This window comes from Pristiophorus japonicus, chromosome 13, assembly GCF_044704955.1.
Source record: "Pristiophorus japonicus isolate sPriJap1 chromosome 13, sPriJap1.hap1, whole genome shotgun sequence".
In the NCBI taxonomy this organism is placed as follows: Eukaryota; Metazoa; Chordata; class Chondrichthyes; family Pristiophoridae; genus Pristiophorus; species Pristiophorus japonicus.
The window spans coordinates 45590864-45617589 of record NC_091989.1 but is presented as its reverse complement, the minus strand read 5'-3'; the positions used below and the strand labels follow the sequence as shown (position 1 = coordinate 45617589).

The 26726-nt window shown below is 40.8% G+C and overlaps 1 protein-coding gene across 2 annotated transcripts in view; it reads left to right on the top strand.

Annotated features, from left to right (window-relative positions):
• Nucleotides 1-478: 478 nt before the first annotated feature.
• The window catches only part of tafa5a (TAFA chemokine like family member 5a), a 530684-nt gene continuing 504436 nt past the window's right edge, over nucleotides 479-26726 (top strand). The window contains exon 1 of one of the 2 annotated variants that reach the window (XM_070896641.1): nucleotides 479-827. In XM_070896641.1, the coding sequence (XP_070752742.1) occupies nucleotides 737-827 (91 nt within the window). In that variant the 5' untranslated portion in view covers nucleotides 479-736. The remainder of the gene's footprint in view (nucleotides 828-26726) is intronic. The other variant, XM_070896640.1, reaches the window with a different exon arrangement.

Below are 26726 nucleotides of genomic sequence, written 5' to 3'. Positions count from 1 at the left end.
AGCCAGAGACACACACACACCACACACACACACACACACCGAATGAGCCAAGGGCTGGTGTGCCCAGTCTTCAGGGCCGTGAGCAGCGAGCGAGGGGGCTCCAGCAAGAAGGAGGAGGCTTTAAATGTGTTTTAATTTAAAGGAGGGGGGACATTTCATCAGCATCGGGGAGAACAAGAGTCGATCCGGCCGCCAGCCCACCCCGAGACCATGAGCTCTCCGCTCAGCCCCAAGAAAGTGAGTGAGGAGAAGCCGCATCGAATCACCAAGCTAGTCCAGAGCGGCGCTCGCTTCCCCCGTCTGGGGAAAGCGCTCCCGGGCCGGCTTCAATAAAGTCAAGTGCAGGGACGGGCTGCCGAGAGAAGAAAGTGTCTCCACCACCCCTCGTCTCGCACACCAAGCGGGAGCTGCTTCCATTGCGGAGAGAGTGAGAGGGAGAAGAGGAGGGGCAAGTCTGCCCGGTGCCGTTTGAGAAATAAAGTCAGCCCCACGGAGAGCCAGCGCCGGGGACCGGCGGCGAGTGCCGGAAGAGCCGCCTTTGCCCCCTGTTTTTGAATCTGCATGGGTCGAGCGGAGCCGGGCACCGCGCAGTCCTGCCCACTGTGAAAGCTCGCAGCGGCTGTGGGCCAGAGCTCTGGGTCCGAGGAGGAGGAGGAGAAGTGGGGGCAATCTCGCTACACATTACCTTGTGGGCAAGAGTAACGCGGAGTGCCAGGGACTGCTCCTCTCTCTCACCATGCAGCTGCTGAAAGCAGTGTGGGCTTTGGCCGGAGCCGCTGTCTGCTGTCTTCTGATATTTGTTATCCATGCACACTTCTTGAAAGAAGGTAAACACTTTCAATTATTTATTTTGCATCCCCTCCTCCTCTCCCCATTGCTTTTGAGTTTTATTTTGCTTTTTGCGTACACTGCAATGTAAACAGTTTTCGCTTTGCTTCCAGTGAGACGAAGCAACGCGCCGTGGTCTTTAAGCACGATGTACCAATAAAAAGCAAAAACAAATCCGAGGCTGAAATCCTCAATTATCTCTTGAATTTGTCGGATTGCCGATCGCTCCTTCGGCAGCATGTTTTTTCCCCGAATGTTACACTGTGTGTTGGCTAGCGAACCCTGGCAGTTATGCTCACTGAACGGGAGATTTATTAAGTTGAGGCATTCGCAAATGCAAAGAAGACATTGTGCTGTAATATTATTTGGTGGATGTGAGACGGGAGGGAGAGAGGACAGGTTCCTCAGCCCCAGGACGAGTTGGAAGCGAAGAGCAGTTGGAGATTCAGTGGAGGGCGCTGTAACTCCGCACAACCAGCTCAGCACCCACAGGCTTTACCGCTGATCTATGGAAGGGTGTCCTCCGCTATTTCCATGTGGCTTTCAACTTTCATTTCCCTGTCAGAACTTTCCAGTGAGGCTAAGTTGCGGAAATTGCATTATACCAGATTCATATCTAAGGGCTATAAATGAGAACGGTAGTTTAATAAAACGATTTTCGATCTGTACTGTTTGGTGAGATGTTAACCCCACTTTATTGCACTACAAGTGAATCTTCTCGGGGATTGGACTCATCTGAAACATGGTCCAGGTGATTTAAGAATGTGGGCTAGATTACACTTTATCTCCGTGTAAACTTTGGCTTCTGAAACAAACAGAAGGCACAGGGTAAAAGCCACCCAGAGTAATTCATTAATTAATCCTTAATTAGGATACTTTATAATTATTATTTTACAGTGATTCGCGCTTAGAACTTTTTAAAAGTTTTTAAACCTCAAGAGACAATTTCGATCGAATGTTGGCATACTTTACAAACAATGTCAGCTGACGATCTGTCGAGTCATATTTAGTATCAAGACAATGTATCATTCCAAAACTTTAACTGAATCAAATGCGTGGCTTGTTTTGTTGGCAACCAAAGTAGACTTCACAATTTGTTTAGAAAATCTATTTTGCCGTGCAAGGGAGAGTACTGCCTCTTGTTCATTCACACCTTTTGATACATCATTCTGCGGTTGTAGGGGCAGAACCATTCTTGGAGGCAATTGTCATCCACTATTGATCAATAGCTGCAGGAGAATTTGCAGATACAGTATCTGAGAGCTCTGCTGCCTGGTGTCACGGTGCACAACCCATCCAGATTATGGAAAGTAGTTAGGGGCTTTCTAGTGTTTATGATAGGGAATTCAGCGTACAGTCTGATGTGTTTGGCACTCACTCAGAGTTTAGTAATTAACTATTGCCATGTCCTGGTCTCCCATTTATTATTGAGTAACAATAATTGAACCTGAGCAATCACAGGAAAAAGAATGAATGGATTGTATTACAGATTGAGTTAAATAAAATTCAAACATTTTTTTAAAATCGAATCATTGTTCGGAGTATTTTGTTGCTCTCTGTGTTTTGTAGCTTTAAATGTAGCATTATAAATAAAAGTAATATAACAGTGTGGTAAAACCAGCCCCTTCCAGTACTGCAGAGTGAGATTATTGAATAGCACTTTATTTAAAGAACATGACTGTTAATATATCATCTGCTTGATTTCAGATTTTAAAAATGTATTATTTTTCTTTCATAAGTAAAACTCTAAATCATATTCTGACTATTGAATTATGAGAAATGGGAGCAATTTTTTATAGTGCAGCCTGCTAACCCTTTGAATAGAAAAACTAAAGGAGTTGATCTTTCTGGAGCTTGCGTGTATCGATAATGATATCATCTGGGACATTAATCAGTGAATGCTCAATAGATAAGTTCTAAAATGTTCTACTATATGTGGAAAGAATTGGCAGAATGTATATTTCTAAGAGTGAATAACTGGTGTAACTGACTTTGTGCATGCACCTGTTCACTCCCTGATAACAATTTGGCAGCTCACTAGAATCTCTGTGTTTCTATCCAAGTTCAGGTTCTCTAATACATGACACAGAGCTGCTGGATTGCTGGTAATAGGAGACAGCTTTCTCTACAGAAGACTTTTTCCACTACACCATACACATTTCTCATCTGATATCCCAGGCTCTCTTTTTTAAATATCTGTTTCACCAGTTCGAAACCTATTACTATAAATGAAATGTTCTTCATTCATTATTTTTAATTAGATGTATTTTAACTAAGTTTTTTCTCATCTCATTATAATGCTGCAAATGATGCAACACTTATCTGATCTAATATTATTTATCAGCTTAGGCTACCCTTAATTAAACAGTGAGTGTCTCTGGTTTCCTGTCTCCATTAAGTCGGCCTATTATATCTAATGAAATCTTTGTCTCAAATGCTTTGAATCTGGATTTTCTGTCCTTGAAGAGTTCTCGGAAAAACTCTTATTAGTAACTGTAATCAATTGTGTCTCTCAAAATGAAAGTTCAAGCATATGCACGGGACCTTGTTTAAAATATCTGTCTGGCAGATAATCATTGTTACCTCTTGAAATATGGTATTTATTCTCACGAATGAGCCTGTCAATAATTCATGAATGATGAAGCCAAGAGAAATCATAGGCATCCTCACTCAAGGAAATAAATGTGAAATTCCATAGGGAGAGTTTGAGTTTATCACACTCTGGATTTTTGGATTTCAGAATGGGATAGTTGTAAAATCTTTAATTGCTGAAAGCAGGAACATGTGTTGCAAACCTTTGGATACCATCATAAAGACACTTTCACATGCTTATGATAAATGATCTTTTCTATAGTTAATCACAATTTTTTTTCTCCATTGATCCCTCTATGGGCATTTCATAATCATCATGATCCTCACTGGACTTCAGGGGGCTAGCTAGCTATGTTACTTGTCCACTTTCCCTATCCAAAATGTTTCTGTAAAAAGTAATTAAAATGTGACTGTCTTCTGCAACAACAAATTTCCTTTATACAGTGCCTTAAACATAGAAAAATGTCCTGTAGCACTTAACAAGGATGTAGAAACATAGAAAATAGGTGCAGGAGTAGGCCATTCAGCCCTTCTAGCCTGCACCGCCATTCAATGAGTTCATGGCTGAACATGAAACTTCAGTAGTTCGACAAAAATGGACCCTGAGGCAAAAAAGGGTGATATTAGGTGGGGTGACTAAAAAATTGGGCAAATAGGTGGGTTTTAAGGAGGGTCTTAATGGAGGAGAGGGAAGTAAAGAGCCGGACAAGGGAATTCCAGAGCACGGTGCTTGGACGACTAAAGGCATGACTGCCAGTGGTGGAGTGAAGGGAGTGCATACAAAGGAGACCAGAATCAGAGCAACGGAGAGGCCAGAGGAGGATGTTCGAGATAGGGAGGGTCAAGGCCACGAGGGATTTAAACATGAAGATGAGATTTTAAAGTTGGAGGCATTATTAGAGCCCATGGGATTAAAGGGACAGTGGCAGCATGGATATAACATTAGTCAAGGGACAGAAAGCAAAGCATAGCAGTGAATGGTTGTTTTTCAGACTGGAGGGAAATATACAGTGGTGTTCCCCAGAGGTCAGTATTAGGATTACTGCCCTTTTTGACAGATATTAATGACTTGGACTTGGGTATACAAGGCATATGACACGAAACTCAGAAATGTAAACAATGAGGATAGTAGCAGATTTCAGGAAGACATAGACAGACTGGTGAAATGGGCAGACACATGGCAGATGCAATTTAGTGCAGACAAGTGTGAAGTGATTCATTTTGTTCGAAGAATGAGGAGAGGCAGTATAAACTAAATGGAACAATTTAAAGGGGGTGCAGAAACAGACACACCTGGGGGTGTATGTACACAAATCTTTGAAGGTGGCAAGACAAGTTGAGCAGGCCATTAAAAAGCATATGGGGTCCTTGGCTTTATTAATAAAGGCATTGAATACAAAAGCAAGGAATTTTTGCTAAATCTTTCTTTATAAAACTCTGGTTAAGCCTCAGCTGGAGTATTGTGTTCAATTCTGAGCACCGCACTGTAGGAAGGATGTGAAAGCCTTAGAGAGGGTGCAAAAGAGATATACTAGACTGGTACCAGGTATGAGGGACTTCAGTTATGTGGAGAGACTGGAAAAGCTGGGGTTTTTCTCCTTATAGCAGAGAAGGTTAAGGGGAGATTTATTAGAGGTGTTCAAAATTATGAATGGTTTTGATAGAGTAAATAAAGTGAAATTGTTTCCAGTGGCAGAAGGGTTGCTAACCAGAAAACACAGCATTAAGATGATTGGCAAAAAAAACAGAGGCGACATGAGGACATTTTGTTACGCAGCGAGTGGTTTTGATCTGGAATGCACTGCCTGAAAGGGTAGTGGAAGCAGATTTAATAGTAACATTCAAAAGGTAATTGGATAAATACTTGGAAGGAGGAACATTTACAGAGCAATGAGAACTGCCATGGAGTGGGACTAATTGGATAGCTTTATCAAAGAGCCGTCACAGATGCGCTTGGCCGACTGGCCTCCTTCTGTGCTGTATCAATCTATGATTCTATGATTTGGGGACTGGGAACCAGTGTAGGTCAGAAAGAACAGGGGTGCTGGATGAGCAGGACTTGGTTGGGACAAGATATGAACAGCAGGCTTTTGGATGATCTGAAGTTTATGGAGGTGTATATATTTAGCTACCTGTTTATCTACCAATCTGAGTCATGTATCTATCTGTCCAACTAATATCCATCTATCTGTCTCTCTGTCTATTTATCATTAGGCCTATAATTCTGCCATCTATTTACCAATCTCATTTAACTCTTGCCATAGACATACTATTATTTACTAAAAGTTATGCAAGACATTTGAGTGAATATCTACCAACAAATATTTTTTTTTATGTCATATTTTACCCTTTCTACTTGTTATTTCATCCCCCATTTTGTCCATTTGTATTTGAGTTATGGCCTGTGTCTGATGTTCAGAATCTTAAGTGAATTTTTAACTTTAGAATGTGCTATTCAAGCAGATTGTGATGCATGCATATAATACCTTAATAACATTTTGTTATAATGATTTAAACATAAATTCTGTTTTGTTACAAGACTTAAAAAAAGATTCCACCTCAAGAACGTTGCGAGTTGGAAACTGTTATAACTGAATACAATGACAAGACAAATTAATAGAAAGCATTTACTGAATATTATTAAAGGAAAATTAAATTCCCTACTGGAGTCAGCACTTAAAGGATCAAAGATTTGCCCACAATCTAAGCAAAATACACTAACATCCAGTTGGCAGCTCTGCGGGTAGCATTTTCAGTGGCAGTTATTCCAAGAGTACCCTGGGGGAAGACATATAGCTTTAGCAGTAGCCATCACTCTCCTGAAAGGACAGGTTGCAAATTCAAGTTCTTGGTTCTGTAGTGTATTTAAATGCATCCATTGCATGTCTTGTGATAGATCCATTCCATGTTTTACCATCGCTGTATTCCATGTCTTGTCACAGATCCATTCCTGATTTATCACAGGCGCAGTCAGCGATTGACTCAAATGATGCATTGAGGGTATGAGTTGAGACTTGAGGTGAAGGAAGATAGTGAAATTTAAACCACGTCTGATATAATAATTTAGAAACAAAATATATACTATGCTTCAATAATGTTTAATCAATACAGCTTCAGTAATATTTAGACTGATTCCTCCTCATTGCTGTTGTTCAAGTGCATCTTGGCCATGGAATTTGTGATACAAGGAAAACCCCAACTTCTGTGCTGCACATGTGTGCGGTTCAAGGAGAAACTTTGAAAAATATATATTTTCTGGTAACATTGTCACAAAGGCAATTTCTTGATTTTACAATTTTCAATTTGTAGTTCAACATGCACATTGAACCTTCAATGTGATCAAGCATTGACAATATAACAAAGCCAAATCTATTCATTTATTTGGTGCTGACTTATCAACAATACAACAGTTGAACTGATAATTATCAACCATGGGTTTGTAACCCAAAAGTGAGTCACTGGAAGAGTGTCCTTGGGAGTCAGAATCTGATTCCAATTTTATTTTTATCAGCACTGTGCATGGCCACCTGATGCAAAGACTTGACTTGTCAATATTTCAATTTCTTTTCAAAGTTTAAACTACCTAATACTTAAAGCACAGAGACCATAGATCTGTCAAAATTCCCTGAATAATTATCCAAAAAGAGACCTGTGATGTTCAGACAAATACCTTTGTCTTGACTTCCTGTGATTGCAAGTATACACCATCACAGGTCACGTCACTAGCCTGCTGCACCCACTCTGAACTGCAGTATGAAAAAAGTGGAAAACCATTGGATTAAACCCAGTCTGCCATCGCAACTTCAATCTTAAAACTTGTTGATAGCAAATCCGTGGCAGGGTTTTCCTTCCTTTATGCTGTGTGTCACCAAGGAAGCAGCTTGGGAAAGTTTTCCCGATAAAAATTGAAAATTGCGGGCGGGAAAAAAACAAATTTAAAATGGAAAAAATATGACCCAACTTTGTTCTGTCTCCTCCATTTATCTATTTCTATCTCCTCTCCTTTCCTCATCGTTTTCCTGACATTCAGTCACCAGACTGTGCTGTATCAAATGGATAAGCTGTGCATCGTAGTGAAACAATCCACGTTTGTTCTTGGGGCGAGTGGGAAAGAGCTGTTAAAATATCCCTTTTCAAATCTTGTTTTTGAGGGGGAGCAGAAGAATGGGATGCATGCAGTGCGAGTTTTCCATGCCTGGGTTTTTTTGAAATATTGAGATGCAGGTCATCACACAGCTAATCCTCAACCCAGTTTCCACTCTCTCTCGCTCGCTTTGCATTCAATGTTTACAAAAAAGAGATTTGAGCTGTGATGTTCAGAGAGGTTGGTGATGGGTAATTACACGCCTTTGTCTGCCTGACCCTCACAAAGCCAACAAAAAGAAAAGTAACCATTGAACCTCTTGTTTTCAAAAGGAGTGTCAGTCTTGAAGCTGCAGTAATATTGCATTTAATATTTAAGTTGCAATTATAATTAAATGATTTGTTGTAAAGTTAAACATTTCTGTTAAATCTCACCTTCAATGAGAAGAGTGTCCCATGAAAGCTAAAGATTGAAGGTAGTTTGCTCTCTAAAGGAATTACCAAACCTTCCTCCAGAAAAGGAAAATGTTTAAATTATTTGAACTCTGGACATTTTTGAAAGACTACGATAATGCATGGCAATTCTTACATTTGTAGGTTTATTTCACCAAGATATACCATAAGTACTATAATTAAACTGTAATGGACTGTCTTGTTTATAAATTATATATATTCTGATTAACCTTCAGAGCTGTACCACATTTTAATTTGTACCACAAATTAATAAAAAAAGTTAATTTTTTGGAAATATGATTCTTGCATTTGTTAGAACAAAGAATGAATGGGGGCTAATTGCAGCTTTATGACAGACACAGAAAGATGTGAAAGCCTGTAGATAAATAAAGAGGTAATTGGGACAGTTTGATCTTTCTACTGGAAATGCTGCATACACCTTGTGCATTTTCTAACTGAAAACAAGTTCTGCAGATACCTTCGAGACAGTGGAAAAATAAATGGACAGACACGTTCTTCAGCAGCATGTCGAGAAAAGTGTGTGATTTTTATTTTTGGTGTTCTGGCTGAATAATGTTCTTCAGTTTGTCCGCCTTCTTCAGCTTCCATATGGAGACTGTCTCATGACCATTCCTACTGGGAAGGGATTGCATTTTCTTAACCAGCACATGTGCAAGGTTTATTTTTGTCTGTTTGAATCTCAGTAGACCTGCAACAGCCATATACTTCCTACTGATGTGAAATTCCCACTTCTCATTCCAAACTTGATCTGAGCAAGTTATGTCCCACCCCGGGCTGGAAGATTCCCAGTTACCATTTTGCCACATGTCAGGTGCTTTGCAGCACTGGCAAGATGAAAAACAAGGCAAATTGCCAGCTTCCACGTCCCATCAGCATGTCGATGGCCAGTATTTCCATTTTCCTTCTCTACTTGTTTGCGGCCTCTGATCCATTGTGACATGTTGCGACTATTCCCTAACTCTGAGCATTTCCTGCTTTGCCGCGATGAAGGGGGTGGGGTGGGGGGGAATTTCATTCCCTTTAACAGGGTCACGTTTCCTGACTAAATTGATGCTTTTCGCTGAGCTGAAAAGCTGAAAGAAGAAGCAGTCCTGAAAATCGAGCAGTGAGTGAGCTTGAAAATGTTTTTCCTGCTCTGCCTCTCGCACACCATTAATTATACTGGGCCAGTTGCTGCGATTGTTCTGCAAATTCATAGCAAATGCAAATTTGCTACACCAGTATAAATGGGGTATTGCACTCAGCAAGCAAGTGTAGCCAAACTCGAGCTTTTGCCAAAAACACACTGGTACTGCCATCTGCATTGATTCTGGTGCTAATTAAGTTACCAGTTTAATTAACACAGAAAGGAGCTTTTCTAAACAAAGATGTCCAATAGTATTCATCTCTTTGGCTACACAAATCTTTAAACTCTGAATATTTCAGGCTGTGTAAGCTACATTTGTACATGTGTAAAATTTTATTCATTGCTCGGGGGTACAAAGTCAAGAGGTTGCCAACAGCCGATGAACAATTTAATTGTTGAACTCCTGCAGTAATCTCTTGTCTGCCCTTGAACTGGTAAATAGGGGCAATCCTCAGGAGGATCACAGTGGTTGGCTGTAATGTGGCAAAGAAGCTCTGCAGGAGGCATTTCATACATAAATATAAGAACATAAGAAATAGGAACAGGAGTAGGCCATACGGCCCCTTGAGCCTGCTCCGCCATTCAATAAGATCATGGCTTATCTGATCATGGACTCAGTTCCACTTCCCCGCCCACTCCCCATAACCCCTTATCCCCTTATCATTCAAGAAACTGTCTATTTCTGTCTTAAATTTATTCAATGTCCTAGCTTCCACAACTGTCTGAGGCAGCGAATTCCACAGATTTACAACCCTCTGAGAGAAGAAATTTCTGTTTTAAATGGGCGACCCCTTATTCTAAGATCATGCCCTCTAGTTCTAGTCTCCCCTATCAGTGGAAACATCCTCTCTGCATCCACCTTGTCAAGCCCCCTCATAATCTTATACGTTTCGATAAGATCACCTCTCATTCTTCTGAACTCCAATGAGTAGAGGCCCAACCTACTCAATCTTTCCTCATAAGTCAACCCCCTCATCCCCGGAATCAGCCTAGTGAACCTTCTCTGAACTGCTTCCAAAGCAAGTATATCCTTTCGTAAATATGGAAACCAAAACTGCACGCAGTATTCCAGGTGTGGCCTCACCAATACCCTATATAGCTGTAGCAGACTTCCCTGCTTTTGTACTCCATCCCCATTTCAATAAAGGCCAAGATACCACTGGCCTTCCTGATCACCTGCCATACCTGCATACTATCCTATTGGTTTCATGCACAAGTACCCCCAGGTCCCGCTGTACTGTGGCACTTTGCAATCTTTCTCCATTTATATAATAACTTGTTCTTTGATTTTTTTCTGCCAAAGTGCCACACTTTCCAACATTATACTCCATCTGCCAAATTTTTGCCCACTCACTTAGCCTGTCTATGTCCTTTTGCAGATGTTTTGTGTTCTCCCCACACATTGCTTTTCTTCATCAGCAAACTTGGCTACGTTACCCTCAGTCCCTTCTTTCAAGTTGTTAATATAGATTGTAAATAGTTGGGATCCCAGCACTGATCCCTGCGGCACCCCACTAGTTACTGGTTGCCAACCAGGGAATGAACCATTTATCCCGACTCTTTGTTCTCTGCTAGTTTGCCAATCCTCTATCCATGCTAATATATTAGCCCCAACCCCATGAACTTTTATCTTGTGCATATATTGCCGATCAGAGCCTGTCAATGGAATAGGGGAACCCGTGCACCCCCACCCACTCCGTATTTTTCAGTTTGTTTCTCCAGTAACACTGAGTCACCAGCGTTCCCAAAATTGCTTATTTTCAGCAGGTTTTAAAAGTTAGTAATTAAATCCATTATTTTCTAGTTATTATAAAGCATGCTGAACCAATGCCATGATGTTGAGCGTTAACAATAAACTAAATATGTCAGAAGCTGCCTTCATTCTCAATTGTCAGGTAATCTGTGACTATTCTGTGGGTTCAAGTGTCACAACATCTAGGCTGACACTCCAGCACAGTACTGAAGGAATGCTGCACTGTTGGGAGTGCCGTCTTTTGGATGTGACATTAAACCACATCCGCGGATGGATGTAAAAGATCTCATGGCACCATTTCGAAGAAGAGCAGGGGAGTTCTCACCAGTGTCCAGAGCCAATATTTATCCCTCAACATCACTAAAAGAGATTATCTGGTCATTATCTCATATCTGTTTATGGGACCTTGCGGTGTGCTGCCATGTTTTCTACATTACAACAGTGACGAAAGCCAATTCAGTACTTTTGAAGTGTAAAGAGTTTTGGACATCCTGAGGTTGTGAAAGGTGCTATATTTTGCATTTTCTGCAGCTGTTACAAAGGGCAGATTAATTTTCCTATGACCCGGAGCTAAATTTATTTTGTCCTTAGGAATATTACATCTCCCTAAAAGGACTGAGTAAAATACAATGCTGAAAATCATATTTTCCTTTTTTTTGAAAAAGGAGTTAATAGCCCTTATTTTTTTGCAAGTTTCAATTATCCTGCAATCCAAGTTTTGGTTGTGTGTGATTTTGCAATAGGAGCTTTATGCAACATGTTTTTATTAGTGGGAGTAAGAGAAAACTGGCTAGTCATCGTACACCTGTAATAATCTTTTAACGCTTCTTAAACAGCTAAATAGCCAGTTCACTGGTGTATAAATGAACAAAGGTTTGCTAATCCAACTGTGGAGTGGACAGTGGCTCATGACATGGGGCAATTTTAACCCAAATCCCCTGGCGGATAGCCGGCCCGATCGAATTGGCTGCCGTTTTATAGCCCGCTCGATTTTGAGCAGGACCTAAAACAGTCGGTGATCTAATCCCATCAGATGGCCACCAGGCAGGTCAGGTCAGGTTAAATTTACTTCCCCAAATGGAAAAAAGATAGGATTTGTCAACCACATCTTTTATGCCGTAAACATTTCAGTAAATACACTTAATAATGACTGCATGCATGCCAACCTGCAAAACTAGTAAACCTTCAAAACAAAAGTCTGATCCAGCCCTAAAAAATATTCCCACTTAAAAACAACCCAGATTGTAGACCATATGATGTACAAGACAAGAAGGTAGATCTAAAGTGCAGTGCAATGTGTGCATGTCATAAGTTTAGCTGCAGGTAGAACCAAGGTTTCATCACTTCCATTGCAGGGACTAAAACCTAAACCACTGTTTTCAGCTGTAATTTCTAAATTAACCACCGACTGCAAACCATTCCTCGTGTATCTTTTCCTGTTTTTAGATGCTAATCAAACATTTGCTGTATATTTGAAAGACTTTTTGGCCCTGAGCATCTGCACACTGTGCGGTGGAATTGGGGCGGGCGCAGAATTATGGCAGTAGAAATGGGGGCAGGACATGGTCATGTTGGGCCTCCGCCCCATTGGAAGTGAGGTCGGGATTTCTTGTGGCTGGGGGAGGGGTGGGGTGCGAGTGGAGGCAGGACTGGCGGGATGCGGTCAAAATCGCCAGAATTCCCACTAGTTCCATCTCTGGTGCCCCTAACACATACTGTATGCCTGCAAGCATCTCTCTTGGGGTAAATGGGGCCCATAGGATTGCTTCAGGCTGGAATCGGGGCCTAACACATAAAAAAAACCTGCACATTTGAGCCGTGTGAATTAGGCCTTCTGATAAAGAAGCTGATTTCAAGTTTGTTTTGAATCTTTCAGCTGGCCCGACCCCCCACCCTGCCCAACCATTGTAGTTGCTTGCCAATAATACTCAATACTCGCCAATAATACTCAAATTGCCTGATCCCGGAAAATCTGATCGAGTCAGGCACGTGGGTCTCCAGGCTGTCAGAAGTCCTGCTTCACCATAGTTATGGAGGTGCAATGGGTTTTTGGGTTCTCTATTTCTAAAACCTTATAAACGTGAGACTGGAAATTGCTGTTGGGAATCACAACGACTGGATGCTTAGTATGTTTTGTATGACATTTGTCTCTCTGCTTTTTTTAATAGAGCCATTATCCCATTTAAAATAATTGAGTTCCAGTCTCCTTTACATTAATGGGCAGAAGAAGGCCATGGAAATTCATCAGCCATTATCGCCAATAGTTTTTCCAGCCTTTATAACTCTTTTGATCCTGCCATTTTTGGATATAAAAATCATTACCCTGTAATTATTAAAAAATGGGGAGATGAACTTTGTGCTCTCAAGTGGGCTTGACTGATAGACTCCAGTCTGTGCTCTGCAATCTATTGCAGTCTTATTGATTATTGTCACATATTTGGTTCTGCCATAAATACCTTCTTGGGATCAGCAATATCAGATTTGAGCTTCTGAGCTTCTCTAAACAGTCTGAGCTTCTTATTTTTATGGGGGTTGACTCACAGTGCCCTACATCTACCTGCATGGCAGCAAGACCTAGGGCCTAAGAGTAGAAGCCTCTTGTGATTGGAAATGCCTAATTTGCACATGTATTTCTTCAATTTCTCAAATAATAGACCAAGTTAACACTAGATGTATTTCTGCAATTTCTCAAATAACAGACCAAGTTAACACCAGATGATGCGAAGTTTGGTTTGATATGTTAACTGCTTCATTCCACAGTCAGATGAAACGCATAGAGTAAAATGTATGATCAGAGTTGCTTGGTTCAATAAATACAATGGCAATAGCTTGCTGTATTCAGTCCAGATCATTTTGTAACTGAGGAAAAATAATGAGCAAATCTTTAGGAGCAGTTGATTTAATTTTATACTTTTACTGAGTGAAACATGCCATGGAAAAATAAATTGAGAAATTGAACAGAAACTCCATATAGTTACATGGGTAAGTTTGCACAAATGCCTGCAGCTCTCTTTCTATTCACCCCCTTCGAACAAGGAGTTCTACGCAAAATACTGCCTCTGACCAGCAATTTCAAGCATAAAACACTGGAACAAAAGAGGGCTCAGACACACTAGCAATGCATAAATAATATTGTGATGCAATTCAGAGGAATGGACATTCCCCTTTAAGCTAAAAAATTGTTAGGTACACTATTCAACAAAGCATTAGTTGCATGTATCGCTAACAGTCTACTACAACTAGTAGATTACTCTGGATATTGATGGCTTTCATTTTGGTGTCAACATATTCTGTACTGTAGAGTTCACTGATTTAATAGCCCTGATATTTATGGGGAGGTGGGTGGAGGGATACTGGATGGGAAACCTGGAAGTTCGAGTTTACCGGTCGCCCTGCAGATATTAATTGCAGAATGTCTTTTAAATTGTTTCTGCAGATTTACTGCCCAACAGTTGGCCTGATTGAGAGGCTGCCTGCTTGTCGGGCAGGAAAGCCTGCAGCACAAGGCCGCAGCTGAGGAGCAGAGAGGAGGTGGGGAGGGAGGAGGGGGGGGGCTTGTGGTTCGGTGGGCGGGAATGATCGTTATCATGGTGGAGGGGGGGTGTGGAGATCGGGGAGTCAGAGATCGTGGGGGGCGATTGGGGGCTCTGAAATCGTGAAAGTGGGGGATTGGCTGATTGTGGGTAGGATACAGAGGCAAGCTTGTTGAGCCTGGAGGTGGCCCACAAGCAGTGCTGTAAGTGCACTTATCTGATGGATCCAGCGCTTTTCACCTTCAAAGTGGTCGGGTTGGGGTTGGGTTTTAAATTTTTCACATTTTAACTTCTCACCCAACCCAAACCCACCTGTTCTTGGGGGTTAAAATGACCTCCAATGCATTTGTGAAGTCAGTGCTCATTGCATAGATTAATGTATTTTAAAATATCTTGAAAGTCTTTAATAGCAAAGTTGCTGTGAATTGTTAAGCAATTGTTGAGCAGTGACCCTGGCTGGGAGGATGAATCTATGGATATCGAGTAAGGACAGAATCGTGCTCGGTTGTGATGACTTCCTGCAGCTGAATGCTAACTCCAGAGTGGAGTCAGTATCTTCAGCCAAGGAAATGGGAGAAAATAGGAAGAAAATTGTGTTTTAGAAAAGCCCTATAATTGTATGACTGTGGCTATGGGAGGGAAATAGCAGTGGTAGAATCTGGAAACATTCTAATGAATTTATGGATTTCAGTCAGTCACTTAGGAAGGTTTGATGTGGTTTCTATGCAACAGATTGTGGTAACAGTTTTTTATTTACTCGCAGCAACAGGGGCATAATTTTCAGTTTAATTCTGATGGATTTCTATTTTTTTTTGAAGAACTTTTCATTAAGATCTCCCAGAGACTGTGTGACTGTCAGTACACCCAAGTGTAATGATAACCCATCTGTCTGTGTCGTCAGCACAAGTCAAACTTGCCTCTTTCTGTCTCCAACTTCTACAACTGCTGAGAGCGGGAGCAAAGTAACAGCAGCACACGTGCATTACAGCGTAAAGAAAGCTGAGGTGACTGATGGGGCAGCTCCATGCAGTGCTGCAAGCACATTTGAATTGGCCCATTCACTTTATCTGCAGTGTCGACAAGTGGACACAAAGGTTGGTATGTAAGGTATCTGAGGCCTTACGTCCTTTTGCCTGAACCCTGGAAACAGAACTTGGAGTGACAGTTAAAGAGTGATTGCAAAAGTGATCATGTGAAGTTGTGTTTACTTTTTGGAGTATGTTGGCTAGGTTACATTTTTACATTCAAATGTCTACAAAAAATAAAGTTAGTTTTCAAGTAATTATTATGAGATCAATTATAATTTTTTTTTAAAAAGGGCAAGATTGGCCAATTTGAACCCTGAGACTCTTTGAACCAATCTTGAGACTGACTATTGTTCCAAGTTACAATGGTGTTATCATGTCTGCACTAAAAATGGGTGACATTGCAAGAATTTCTATTCAACATTTGAAAGTTAGCAATCCTTCTCACTGACATATTGGTGGTGATATGCAATCTGTTTTCTTCTTTACAAACTATAAATATACTGATGTTTCCTGAGGCCTTCTAGCTTTCACAGGGACAAGAACATTTGATGTAAAGCTGTCTGACTGAGCCAGATGGAACTGCACCATTGCTGAAACCAAGTGCATTAAAATCTAAACTACTCAAATAATCACAGCTGTCTATCCCAAACCTCCCTGTAACCATGTGCTGCCATGTGGTAATGTCGTAGGCATGTGCCCATTAATGTAAAAGCCTTGCTCAATCATTTTCCATCATTGTTGTCACACATGACAGTTCCCCAGTTTGTTTTCTCGGCAGATGGTTAAGGATTTCTGAAATATTAGCACACATAATGTTAATGAATAACGAGGTAAACAAGAGATATTTAATAAAAGTGCACATCGATTGCCACAATGTGCTCTTATGCCCTTTTATTATGGAGAAAATACAGACAAAGGGCTTTTATTATTGAGAAGGCTTTGGGGAGAGCATGCCTGTGTGTGCAGATATGAAGCAGATTTTCTGTAAGTTATTTATTAACTTTAATTAAAAGTGAAAGGAGTGGGGCTAGTGATTGAATGAGAATACAGTGTGGGTGAGTGTGTCATTTTTGCATCGAAGAAACCTACAATTCCACCTCCACCCAATCTGGTAGTGCAGATAAATCATGGGCACTCTGATATGATCAAAAACTCACATTGAATAATCCATATTGTTTTATTCCACTAAATAGTTATTGGTCATTGTTTCTTTTGCCAAACTACAAAATCTCATGTTTTGGCAATCTATGCCTGAACTGTGCAACGTTTAGAAAGGGTTCGAAATGGGATGAGCAAAGTTAAGATGAATAATGAAAGAATTATTTGTTATTAACTCACAGGGAAGCGTGGGAAATGAGTACAAAGGATTTTCATGTGATGATATCATGCGATGTGACATGAAAGTAAGCACGGACTGTTGCATTGCTGTCTGTAATGATTAGTAAAATCTGCTTTTACTTCTCACCAAGTGTCCTGGTGCCATGGTTATTAACTACATTCAGAAAGTCCAGTGACTAATCGGATTTCTTACTAATGTATTGTGATGACATACTGAAAAGTCTTTTGAAATCTGAGTACCTTGCATGTCTAAGTCTTTTATCTTCTGCGATACTTGTATGCTTAACATTGGGTGGTGGCGGGGAATGGGGGGGATCGGGGGCGTACATAAATCTCAAGATCATGATGTTGTGATTTGAAATGTTTTTACCAATGAGATAACATATAGAACAGCCCTTTCTAAACATCCAGACCCACAAAATTCCAACAGGGCAAACCAGTGAATAAGAAATAGAATTGATTTTACTGGTCTTCAAGGAGTCTCCACCACAAACTCTGTTCCCTACCCACTGACTCCATCCCTCTTCCTGGCAACAGTCTGAAGCTGAACCAGACTGAACTATCCTCTGTAAACTTAAGTTCATCTAAAACTCTGCTGCCTGTGTCCTAACTTGCAGCCTTGGTGTCATATTTGATCCTGAAATGAGCTACTGACCACATATCCATGCCATCACAAAAAACACCTATTTTCATCTCCAGAACATCGCTCAACTCTGCCACTGCCTCAGCTCATCTGTTGCTAATACCTTCATCCATGCCTTTGTTATTCTAGACTTTACTATTCCATTGCACTCTTGGCCGGCCTCCCATGTTTATCCTTCGTAAACTTAAGTTCATCTAAAACTCTGCTGCCTGTGTCCTAACTTGCAGCAAGTCCCATTCACCCATCACCCCTGTGCTCACTGACCTATATTGTCTCCCAGTTAAGCAACACCTCAATTTTAAAATTATCATCCTTGTTTTCAAATCCCTCACCCATCCCTAGCTCTGTAATATTCTCCCGAGATATCTAAACTCTTCTAATTCTGGTCTCTTGAGCATCCCTGATTTTAATCGCTCCACCATTGGTGGCTATGCTTTCAGCTGCGAAGGCACTAAGCTGTGGAATTCCCTCCCTAAATCTCTACTACTTCTCTTTCCTCCTTTAAGAGACTCCTTAAAACCTACCTCTTTGACCAAGCTTTTGGTCATCTGCCCTAATATCTCGTTTTATGGCTTGGTGTCAAACTTTGTTTTATAACAAACCTGTGAAGTGCTTTGGGACATTTAACTGCATTAATACAAGTATATGAATACAAGTTATTGTTGTTGAATAGGTTACTGGGCTTGTGGGACTGGAGTTTGGCCATCGCTGGACTGGGGTAGAACAAAATGCTCATTGCTATTTTATAACTCATAATGTAGTGGTTTGTGAACTGGAGTTAGCTGATCTGGGTTGGATGATATTGACTGGTCATTTCACTTAAGGTACCTACAGACAATATAGAGACTTCTTTCATCCCATCACTTTAGGCTGGTTTACATCAGACCCAGTTCTGAGATATGGAAGGGCAAATTGTTAACTTGTAGCATCACCCTGTCAGCTTTTTACATTTCTGTATATTTATTTCATATTTCTGTATATAGAAGTTAAGGACAATTAGGGATGGGTAATAAATGCTGGCCTTGCCGGCGACACCTACATCCCAGGAACAAATACAAAAAAAAACAGTGCAACAGCAGTTTTAAGAGATGAATTATGTAGATTCCTTAATTAACAAAGGAATACTTATCTTGCAATATTTATAAGCTGAGGTAAATGAAAATTCATATTGCAGCATTTAGACTGCAGTAATGCTACTCATGCTAGTCTGAAACTATTACACCAGTCCGAATAGAAAGGATACATACTGTCTCTCTGCTCAGATGAATTATTGTGTGTTAAAAACTGTTGTTGGCTTTCTGAGTGTGTGCATATCATTGCTGTCAGCATGATGCATGCACAAATGTAAGTACGTGCATACCGCAAGCTTGCTGAAATTGGTGTGAATAAACTAGCAGTTCACAGTAAAGACATTAGACTTTTGGGGGGGGGAAGCACCTCTCCCATAATGGGCTTCTATCACAAGTTTTTCATGTTACGACATCATGACATGGCAAGTCTACTGGTTGCTTCTATGCACCTGATTTCAAGCTGCTGATTAAGCTTCCACTTTTACATTGACTTGAAGTCAAATTTGTTTTGCTGTGATGCAACACTGGCAGTATAACTGCAGCAGTATGCAGAGACAGTATGTACAGAGAATCTGTCAGGATTACCAGTCTGTACACAATGTTGCAGATGAAGCACATAATTGTAACTGCATATAACAGGATTAGCTACTAACTCAACCTGAGAAGAATTTGCCTTTGATTATTTTTGTGAGAGGATTGAACTTTTCTTGTACTCATCAGGACGATTTGTTGAGCAAAGCAGGACTGTCTAAATGTTACACATGGTACACATTTAATCTGGTTTGAGGTGCTTTAAAATCCTGTTTAGTAGGATTCATCTCGTAAAGGAGTACACCAAAATTCTTATACCTTAAAGATCAACTGCTGGATTTCATAGTTATTTAAATAAGAATGTTAGTAAAGCAGGAATATATATATTGTATCATGTAATCTAATCATATCCTTTTTTAGGGAGACCTGATGTGCCACAGCTTTAAGCTGCCCATATCTGCTTGACATGGGTCACTGAAACAACAATTTTGTTGAATAAATCAGTGTATTAAATAGGGATTTGCCTCAAAGATTTACCTCGGTGTAGGGAATACAACAACAACTTGTATTTATACAGCATAATTCTAGTATGGTATGACTGTTGAGAGTTCTTCATCGTTTGTAACAAAATAATATAAAGATTAAAGTTGAATTCTGTGTAAAACATTAATTGTATAGCAGTGGGGGCAGCAGCTGTTGATGTGCTACCCATTTACGTCGCTGCTTTGAGCTGAAATTCGTGCTTCTGTTTTGGTGACTGAATTGTGTGACCATCAGCCGATCAATTTTTGATCAAGTAGTAGGATAGATGCAAAGCTTCAACTGAGGTTTTGAGACACAAGGAAAGGGAAGAAAGAGAGTGAGGCAATGAACATGTGTATGTTATATTCAGGGCTCTCAGATACTACATAGATTCCTGTGTACACTGGAGAACCCGGCTTAAAATGTTAAAATGTTGCTCTGCACAAACCTTCCCCCAAAGTATCCGGGTCAATCATCACTTGATAGATGCAAGCATTCAAACTGGAAGAATGTGCAGTATGTGACTCCTGGTGGTGCTGTTTTTAAGTCTAACTTGCAATAAAATAGTACTTATTTATTCATTATTTAATAAAACAGTTGGCATTTATTGACCCTTCATTTAGTTATTCCACAGTAACAGAAGAAGAAAACACTTCAAAATGATGTTTAAGGCTGCACAAGAACACTTGGTAAGAGACCAATTAGGAGCTAGGAACCTTGATTATAGCAAAATGGTGGTTTATGTTAAGCATGTTGGTTTCCATGTGAACAATGCTGATTGGCCTAAGTAGCAGATAGATTTGTTGTAATCAGTTGGTGTGGCTGCATCAAGTTCCATGAGAAGCACAAGGATATTCCCCGAGCAGTAAATTATGACATTTTACACACGTGAGATATCTCATACTTCTACTTCATTTATACTATCAATTGAACTTTTAAAAATGCTTTCTCCTCAGAATATGTTGGATTTAAATGGGGAACCATTAAAACACACTACGGTTGTTAAATTAATTCCTACAGTCAGGTCAGGTGGTTTTCCCCTCTAAAAAGAGGCTTTGTGATCATTTTGCACGTACTTAAAACTATTGAAGTTCTGTAATTGGCTATAAAGCTGGGGCAGTTTCTGGCTTTACTTCTGATCGTTTCAAAATATGCATGTTTAAAGTTTAAAATTTAAAATGAAGAAAAGTGTCGATAGTGTAAATTTGACATTTCATTATGTGATGTGGAACTCATTAAAAATACATTTTTTTTAAACATTTCTGAAGTCCTAATCAGTTATGGAATTAAGATTTATTTTGAGGGTATTTTAATATTTTATAACTAAAATAATACAAAGATTAAAGTCAATTCTGTGTAAGATAGTAATTAAATAGCAGGGACAGCAGTTGTTAATATGATACCTCCTGCATGGCTCAGAGACGTGGACCCTATACAGTAGACACCTCAAATCGTTGGAGAAATACCACCAATGATGTCTCCGCAAGATTCTGCAAATCCCCTGGGAAGACAGATGCACCAACGTTAGTGTCCTTGATCAGGCCAACATCCCCAGCATCGAAGCACTGACCACACTTGACCAGTTCCGTTAGGCGGGCCACATTATTCGCATGCTTGACACAAGACTCACAAAGCAAAAGCTCTACTTGGAACTCCTACACGGCAAGAGAGCCCCAGGTGGGCAGAGGAAACGTTTCAAGAACACCCTCAAAGCCTCTTTGATAAAATGCAACATCCCCACCAACATCTAGGAGTGCCTGGCCAAAGACCACCCTAACTGGAGGAAGAGCATTTGGGAGGGCACAGAGCACCTTGAGTCTCGTCGCCGAGAGCATGCAGAAAACAAGCGCAGGAAGGAGTGTGCAGCAAAGCAGTCTTCCCACCCACCCTTTCCTTCAACGACTGTCTGTCCCACCTGTGCCAGAGACTGTTCAGTCACCTAAGAACTCACTTTTAGAGTGGAAGCAAGTCTTCCTCGATTTCGAGGGACTGCCTATGATGATGACACAGTTGTGCCATTGATCTGAGTTAAAGTGTCTCTGTTGATGACTGGATTAATTAGAAGATAATCAATTTATGATTGTCAAGTAGATATAGTGTGAAAAGCCTCAACTGAGGTTTTGGAGCTTGAGAGAAAAGTACATCATTCACACAGGGAAGAAGGCGGGAGAGGTGATGAACATTTTGTGTTGTATGCAGGGTTCCCAGATAATAACTGTAAGAGAACCTGACCTTTGAAGCTGTAACAGCTCGGTTTGAAAATTCTTGGCAAACAGAAAGGTTTGTTGTGATGGTGGAAGGCTGAATTTCACCTGTAACAGATTTTCAGCTTTCCTGTCCATTGGTACTTCGGGATTTATAGAATTGTATCTGCTCAAAAATAAAGAACTGTCTTATTTCTGAGCAATATCTGTTAAATATTTTAGTCACCAATTTGGGGAATTTACTTAAGAATTGTTGGGAAAGTTAATTGTTTCCTCTGGGTCCCTGTTGAAATGACACTGGCCACAAGGTTTTGCATTCTAACACATTTTTCATTTTTTTTTTACCTAATTCCTTGTTTAAGACAAACAACCAGGTGCTTTGTGAGAAAGTTTCTGCTTTCATCCTATCAAAAATAATATTTGAGGCTAGTCATAGTACAACTTTTTGCTCCATTAAGTTAAAGGCCATACAACCAAATACATTGGTCTGTGTGCTAAGTAAGTCTGTTTACATGCAAAACACATTGCTTTCCATGCTTACTGCAATGATTTGTATTTGAAATGTATCGGTTGCTATGGCAATTATTAGTTTACCTATGAACCACATTGGTTCATTAAAGAAAGAGAGAACTTGCATTTATTTGGAAACTTTCATGACCTGAGGATGTCCCAAAGTGCTTCTCAGCCAGTGAATGATTTTTAAGTGAGGTCAGTGTTATTTTGTCGGTGCACATGGCAGCCAATTTGAACACAGCAGAGCCCCACAAAAAACAATTCTAATAAATGTCCCATAGGTTGAGGGTGGAATTTTGGGCCGGAGTCCAGGAAAACTCCATGCTATTCTTTACAAAAAAAACATGGGATCTTTTACATCCACCTGAACAGGCAGGCAGGGTCTTAATTTATACAGAACTGAACTGATGTCTAAGCCTAATGAGGCTTGAACCCACAATCTTTTGACTCTAAGGCAAGAATGCGACCAACTGAGCTAAGCTAATCAAAGTAGTGCCTCCTGCTGGTTGATGGCTAAAGCCATTATGTCATTACACTTTAAGGAGATAATTCCCTGATGTAAAACAGATAGAACTGCACTCAAGCCCCACTAATAGATCTACCATGACATTGGTCAGGGTGAGTTGGAGGATGCACTGTTTTAAATGACAGTGGAGTTATTTGTAGAACGTATAATAAAGTATTATAACATTTAATGGATCTTCCTCAGTATTGAAGACACAGAGTAGTATGGATTATGGTGTTATCTGTGGTACTTGTGTTGGGGCTGGTCTGGAAATAAACCAATAATAGTTTGAGTAGGATCGCAGCAAACAAATAGACAGCAACAACTTGTAGGTATTGTGTTGTTAAGTTGGAAAATATTCCAAGTCATCTGACAGAGGAGAAATGGACACCAAACAACAGTGGAAGGGGTAGAAAAGATGGTATGGTCGAGGCTCTTTACAGGTGGGCCGAGTTCTGGAATCATAGAATGGTTACAGCACAGAAGAAGGCCATTCGGCCCATTCAGCCCATGCCAGCTCTCTGCAAGAGCACTTCAGCTAGTCCCACTGGAGAGCAGGTTTGAAATGGCTGAAAGCTTTGCCACTGATGTTGAAATGGAGGGAGAGAAGTATCCACATGAATCAGAGGACCAAACGAGGATGGGTTGGGGTATAATGATGGAAGAGGTTGCAATATTAGGATGGGATGAGGCTGTGGAGGGATCTGTAAGCCAGATGAGGATTTTTAATTCTATATGTTAGGGGACAAGGAGCCATTTGTGATTGGTGAGGATTGCAGTAATGAACAATCGGGATTTAGGGTGGAATATGGTGTTGACAGCCAACATTCCTTATAAGCTGTGGATCCATGTGGCCACACAGCTCTCCTGCTGGTCCCACACAGCCTGGGACAGGTTTTTGCAATGTTAAAGTATGAATGGACTGTGCAACTCCTTAAAGGAGCCATGCACCCAAAATAAATGATGGGGAACATTGCTGGCAACTGTTTTTGACAAGTTGGGATTAAATGCATGTTATGGCAGGCTAGTGAGGAAGATATTGGGGAATTTGAGTCTAGAAATAACAAAGGTATGGATAAGTCTTTCTGCTGTGGTGGGAGTGAGGTAAGAGGGTAGATGGTGATGTGAAAATAAGTGCTCTTCATAATGCATACGTTACAAGGTTTGAAGCTCCATTCTGGGTAGAATAGGATGCCAAATTTGTGCACTAGCTTTAGCATAGAGTGCCATCAGTGGCAAGGGTATGGAACTTTTGATAGCAGTGGAATACAGTGGCTTGGGTCATCCTATTAATCAGTTTTGGATCATCCACGAATTAATGTTGGCCAGATAGCTGAGTCAGGTAGTGAAGAGGTGGAGCTGTGTGCTGTTAGCATCTATATGAAAACTGATATATAGATAATGTTGACAAGAGACAAAATATAAGTGAGGAAAAGGAGGGGTGAAGGAGGACACTTTGGGTGGTCTGGAGTTGAGCATGTGGAGCTGGGAGTTGCTCTGGCAGCAATGGGACAAGAAGGAATGAAACCATTTGGGTAGTCCCATGTATGTGGACCAGGAAGGAAAGGTGATGGAGGGGCCAACCATGTTGAATGCTGCAGAGGGGTCATGGAGGGATAGTGCACCACAGTTGCAGTCACAAGGTTGGTGACTGAGTAGGGCAGTAACAATACTGTGGGTAGGGTGGAAATCTGAACAAAAGGAATTAAAACAGGAAGAATGCAGAGCTGGAAGTGACAATGCCTTCAAGGACCTTAGACACGATAGGGAAGTGGTATTTGGAGAGGATGGAGGAGTCCAGAGCTTGCTTTTTGAGGCATAAGGGGAGGGGTGGGGGGGGCGGGGAGGTTGTGTGTGGGGCAGTGGTTCATAACATAAGTTTTTAAGAGGAAAGGAATAGTGTCTGAGCAGAGGAACCAGTTATAATGTTAGCGATCATTGGGGTAAGGGTAGTTAGATACTAGTTAGATGAGAAGTGCATTTTGGGACGAGGAATTGATTCTCATGCAGGAAGACAGGGAAGAGATGGGAAGAAGCTACAGGGTGATAAATGGTTGGAGCTATGATGAGGGAGAAGCTGGGGGCAGTTGGGGAAACGAGAGAGAGTGGGTAGTAGGGGTAAGTGGATATAAAGAAGCAAAACAATGGTACAGGTTTAGCAGAAACTAACATGGCCATTGGGAGGATGAGGGAAGATGTGCTTAGAAGTACTGAAGTGCAGAACTGTTTTTAGATTCGCTCAAATTTCCATGAACACCAAGGAAGCCATAAAAAAAGCATCATTTTTGGGATGTGGGTGTCGCTGGCAAGGCCAGCATTTATTGGCCACCCCTCATTGCTCTTGAGAAGGTGGTGGTGGGACTTCTTCATAAGTCACTTCATTTGGTGTAGTGAAGGTGCAGTCAGGTAGAGTTCTAAGATTGTTACCCAGCAATAATGAAGGAATGATGATGTAAGTCAAAGTCAGAGTGGTGTGTGACTTGGAGGAGAACATGGAGGCGATGGTGTTCCCATGAACCTACTTCCCTTGTCCTTGTAGATGGAGGTGGTCGTAGGTTTGGGAGGTGTTGTCGAAGAAGCCTTGGCGAGTGCTGCAGTGCATCCTGCAGATCGTACACATTGCATATATAGTGAACAGGAAGCAATGCAGATTCCAAATGCAAACACTCATATTAGCTTGTTTGGCATTCACAATGGAACTTGTAGGGATGGGCCTCACAGTTTAATTACACCAGTCCAACTTGTTTATCATACTTAGTATGAAATTTTCATTCATTTGACAAACAAACATTAAACTCCAGCAAATAATTAAATGAATGAATGAATTGATTCATGGGCTATTTAGATTAGAATAGGAAGATAGATGTAAACCAAAGCAGTGGCACATCATTAGAGTTTTTCACTGTAACACTTTAACCCATACTTGAGGATAGCATGTGATTAAAATCTTCACATAAAATTCTATAAATATGTACTTGGGGCTTGATTTTCCAAAGCTAGTTCTGCACATTAGCCAACATTCAGATGTATTTGAGAAAATCAGGTTAACAAATCAAAAAACACTTGCATATGCATGCTAATTGCACAAATCCTTCAATTCCAAAGCAGTTCCTTCAGATTTCTGTTCAGAAACACTGCAGAAGCCTCGATAAAGGAGGAAAAAGATGCAAGCTACATTTCACAGAGTGAGAAATTGTCAGTGTCTGAGTGACAAAAAGCAGAACAGCTGGGACATTGAGTAATTGGATATATAATAATATAACTGCTAAAAGACAGTAGCAACTATCAATCATATGAAGAATTTTTAAGTGTATATGAGTTAGATTTTTTTCCCCTGCACATTTCTTCTCCCTACTAATCCTCTTCCAGCTCGTGAATGTCTTGTGGATGAGATGGTGGAGAAACCTTCTGCTTCAGGCTGGATTGTCACTCATAATTGGCTGCCAGGAGGCAGACACGATTGGGATAGTGAAGCCCATCTGATTTCTGCTCCGTTCTCCACTCCCTGTGGGCTTATCCTAACACCAGCACAGCGGAAATCAGTGACTCAGGCGAAGGGAGTGATCATTCTATGACATCACTAATGGGTCACCCTTAAAACCCAGTCAAATGAACATCATTCAGTTGTAAAGTGATCGTCTCTATTTTTCTTTTTCCCTGTAATATTTGTTCACGATTCCACCCCTCAGGTTCCATCTCTAGCTGAAACAGTGGGCAGGCATCTGTCAACGCAGTGTTGTTGCTGGCTATTAGGAGTTGAGTGAAAGCAGCCTGAGGTGACTGTCCCTCTGACTTTCCCTCCCTTTCTGTGAGGAGACACGCAACACTAATATTCTTGGTGTAGACAGAACTGCTATTGCTGTGTAAGGAATTATAAACACAAACTTGTGCTCTGGTACCTTATGCTAGGACTGTTGACATTGATCCCATTGCCATTTAAATCATTTTCTTGAATGGGTGTTATTGGAACATGGGACGTCGGA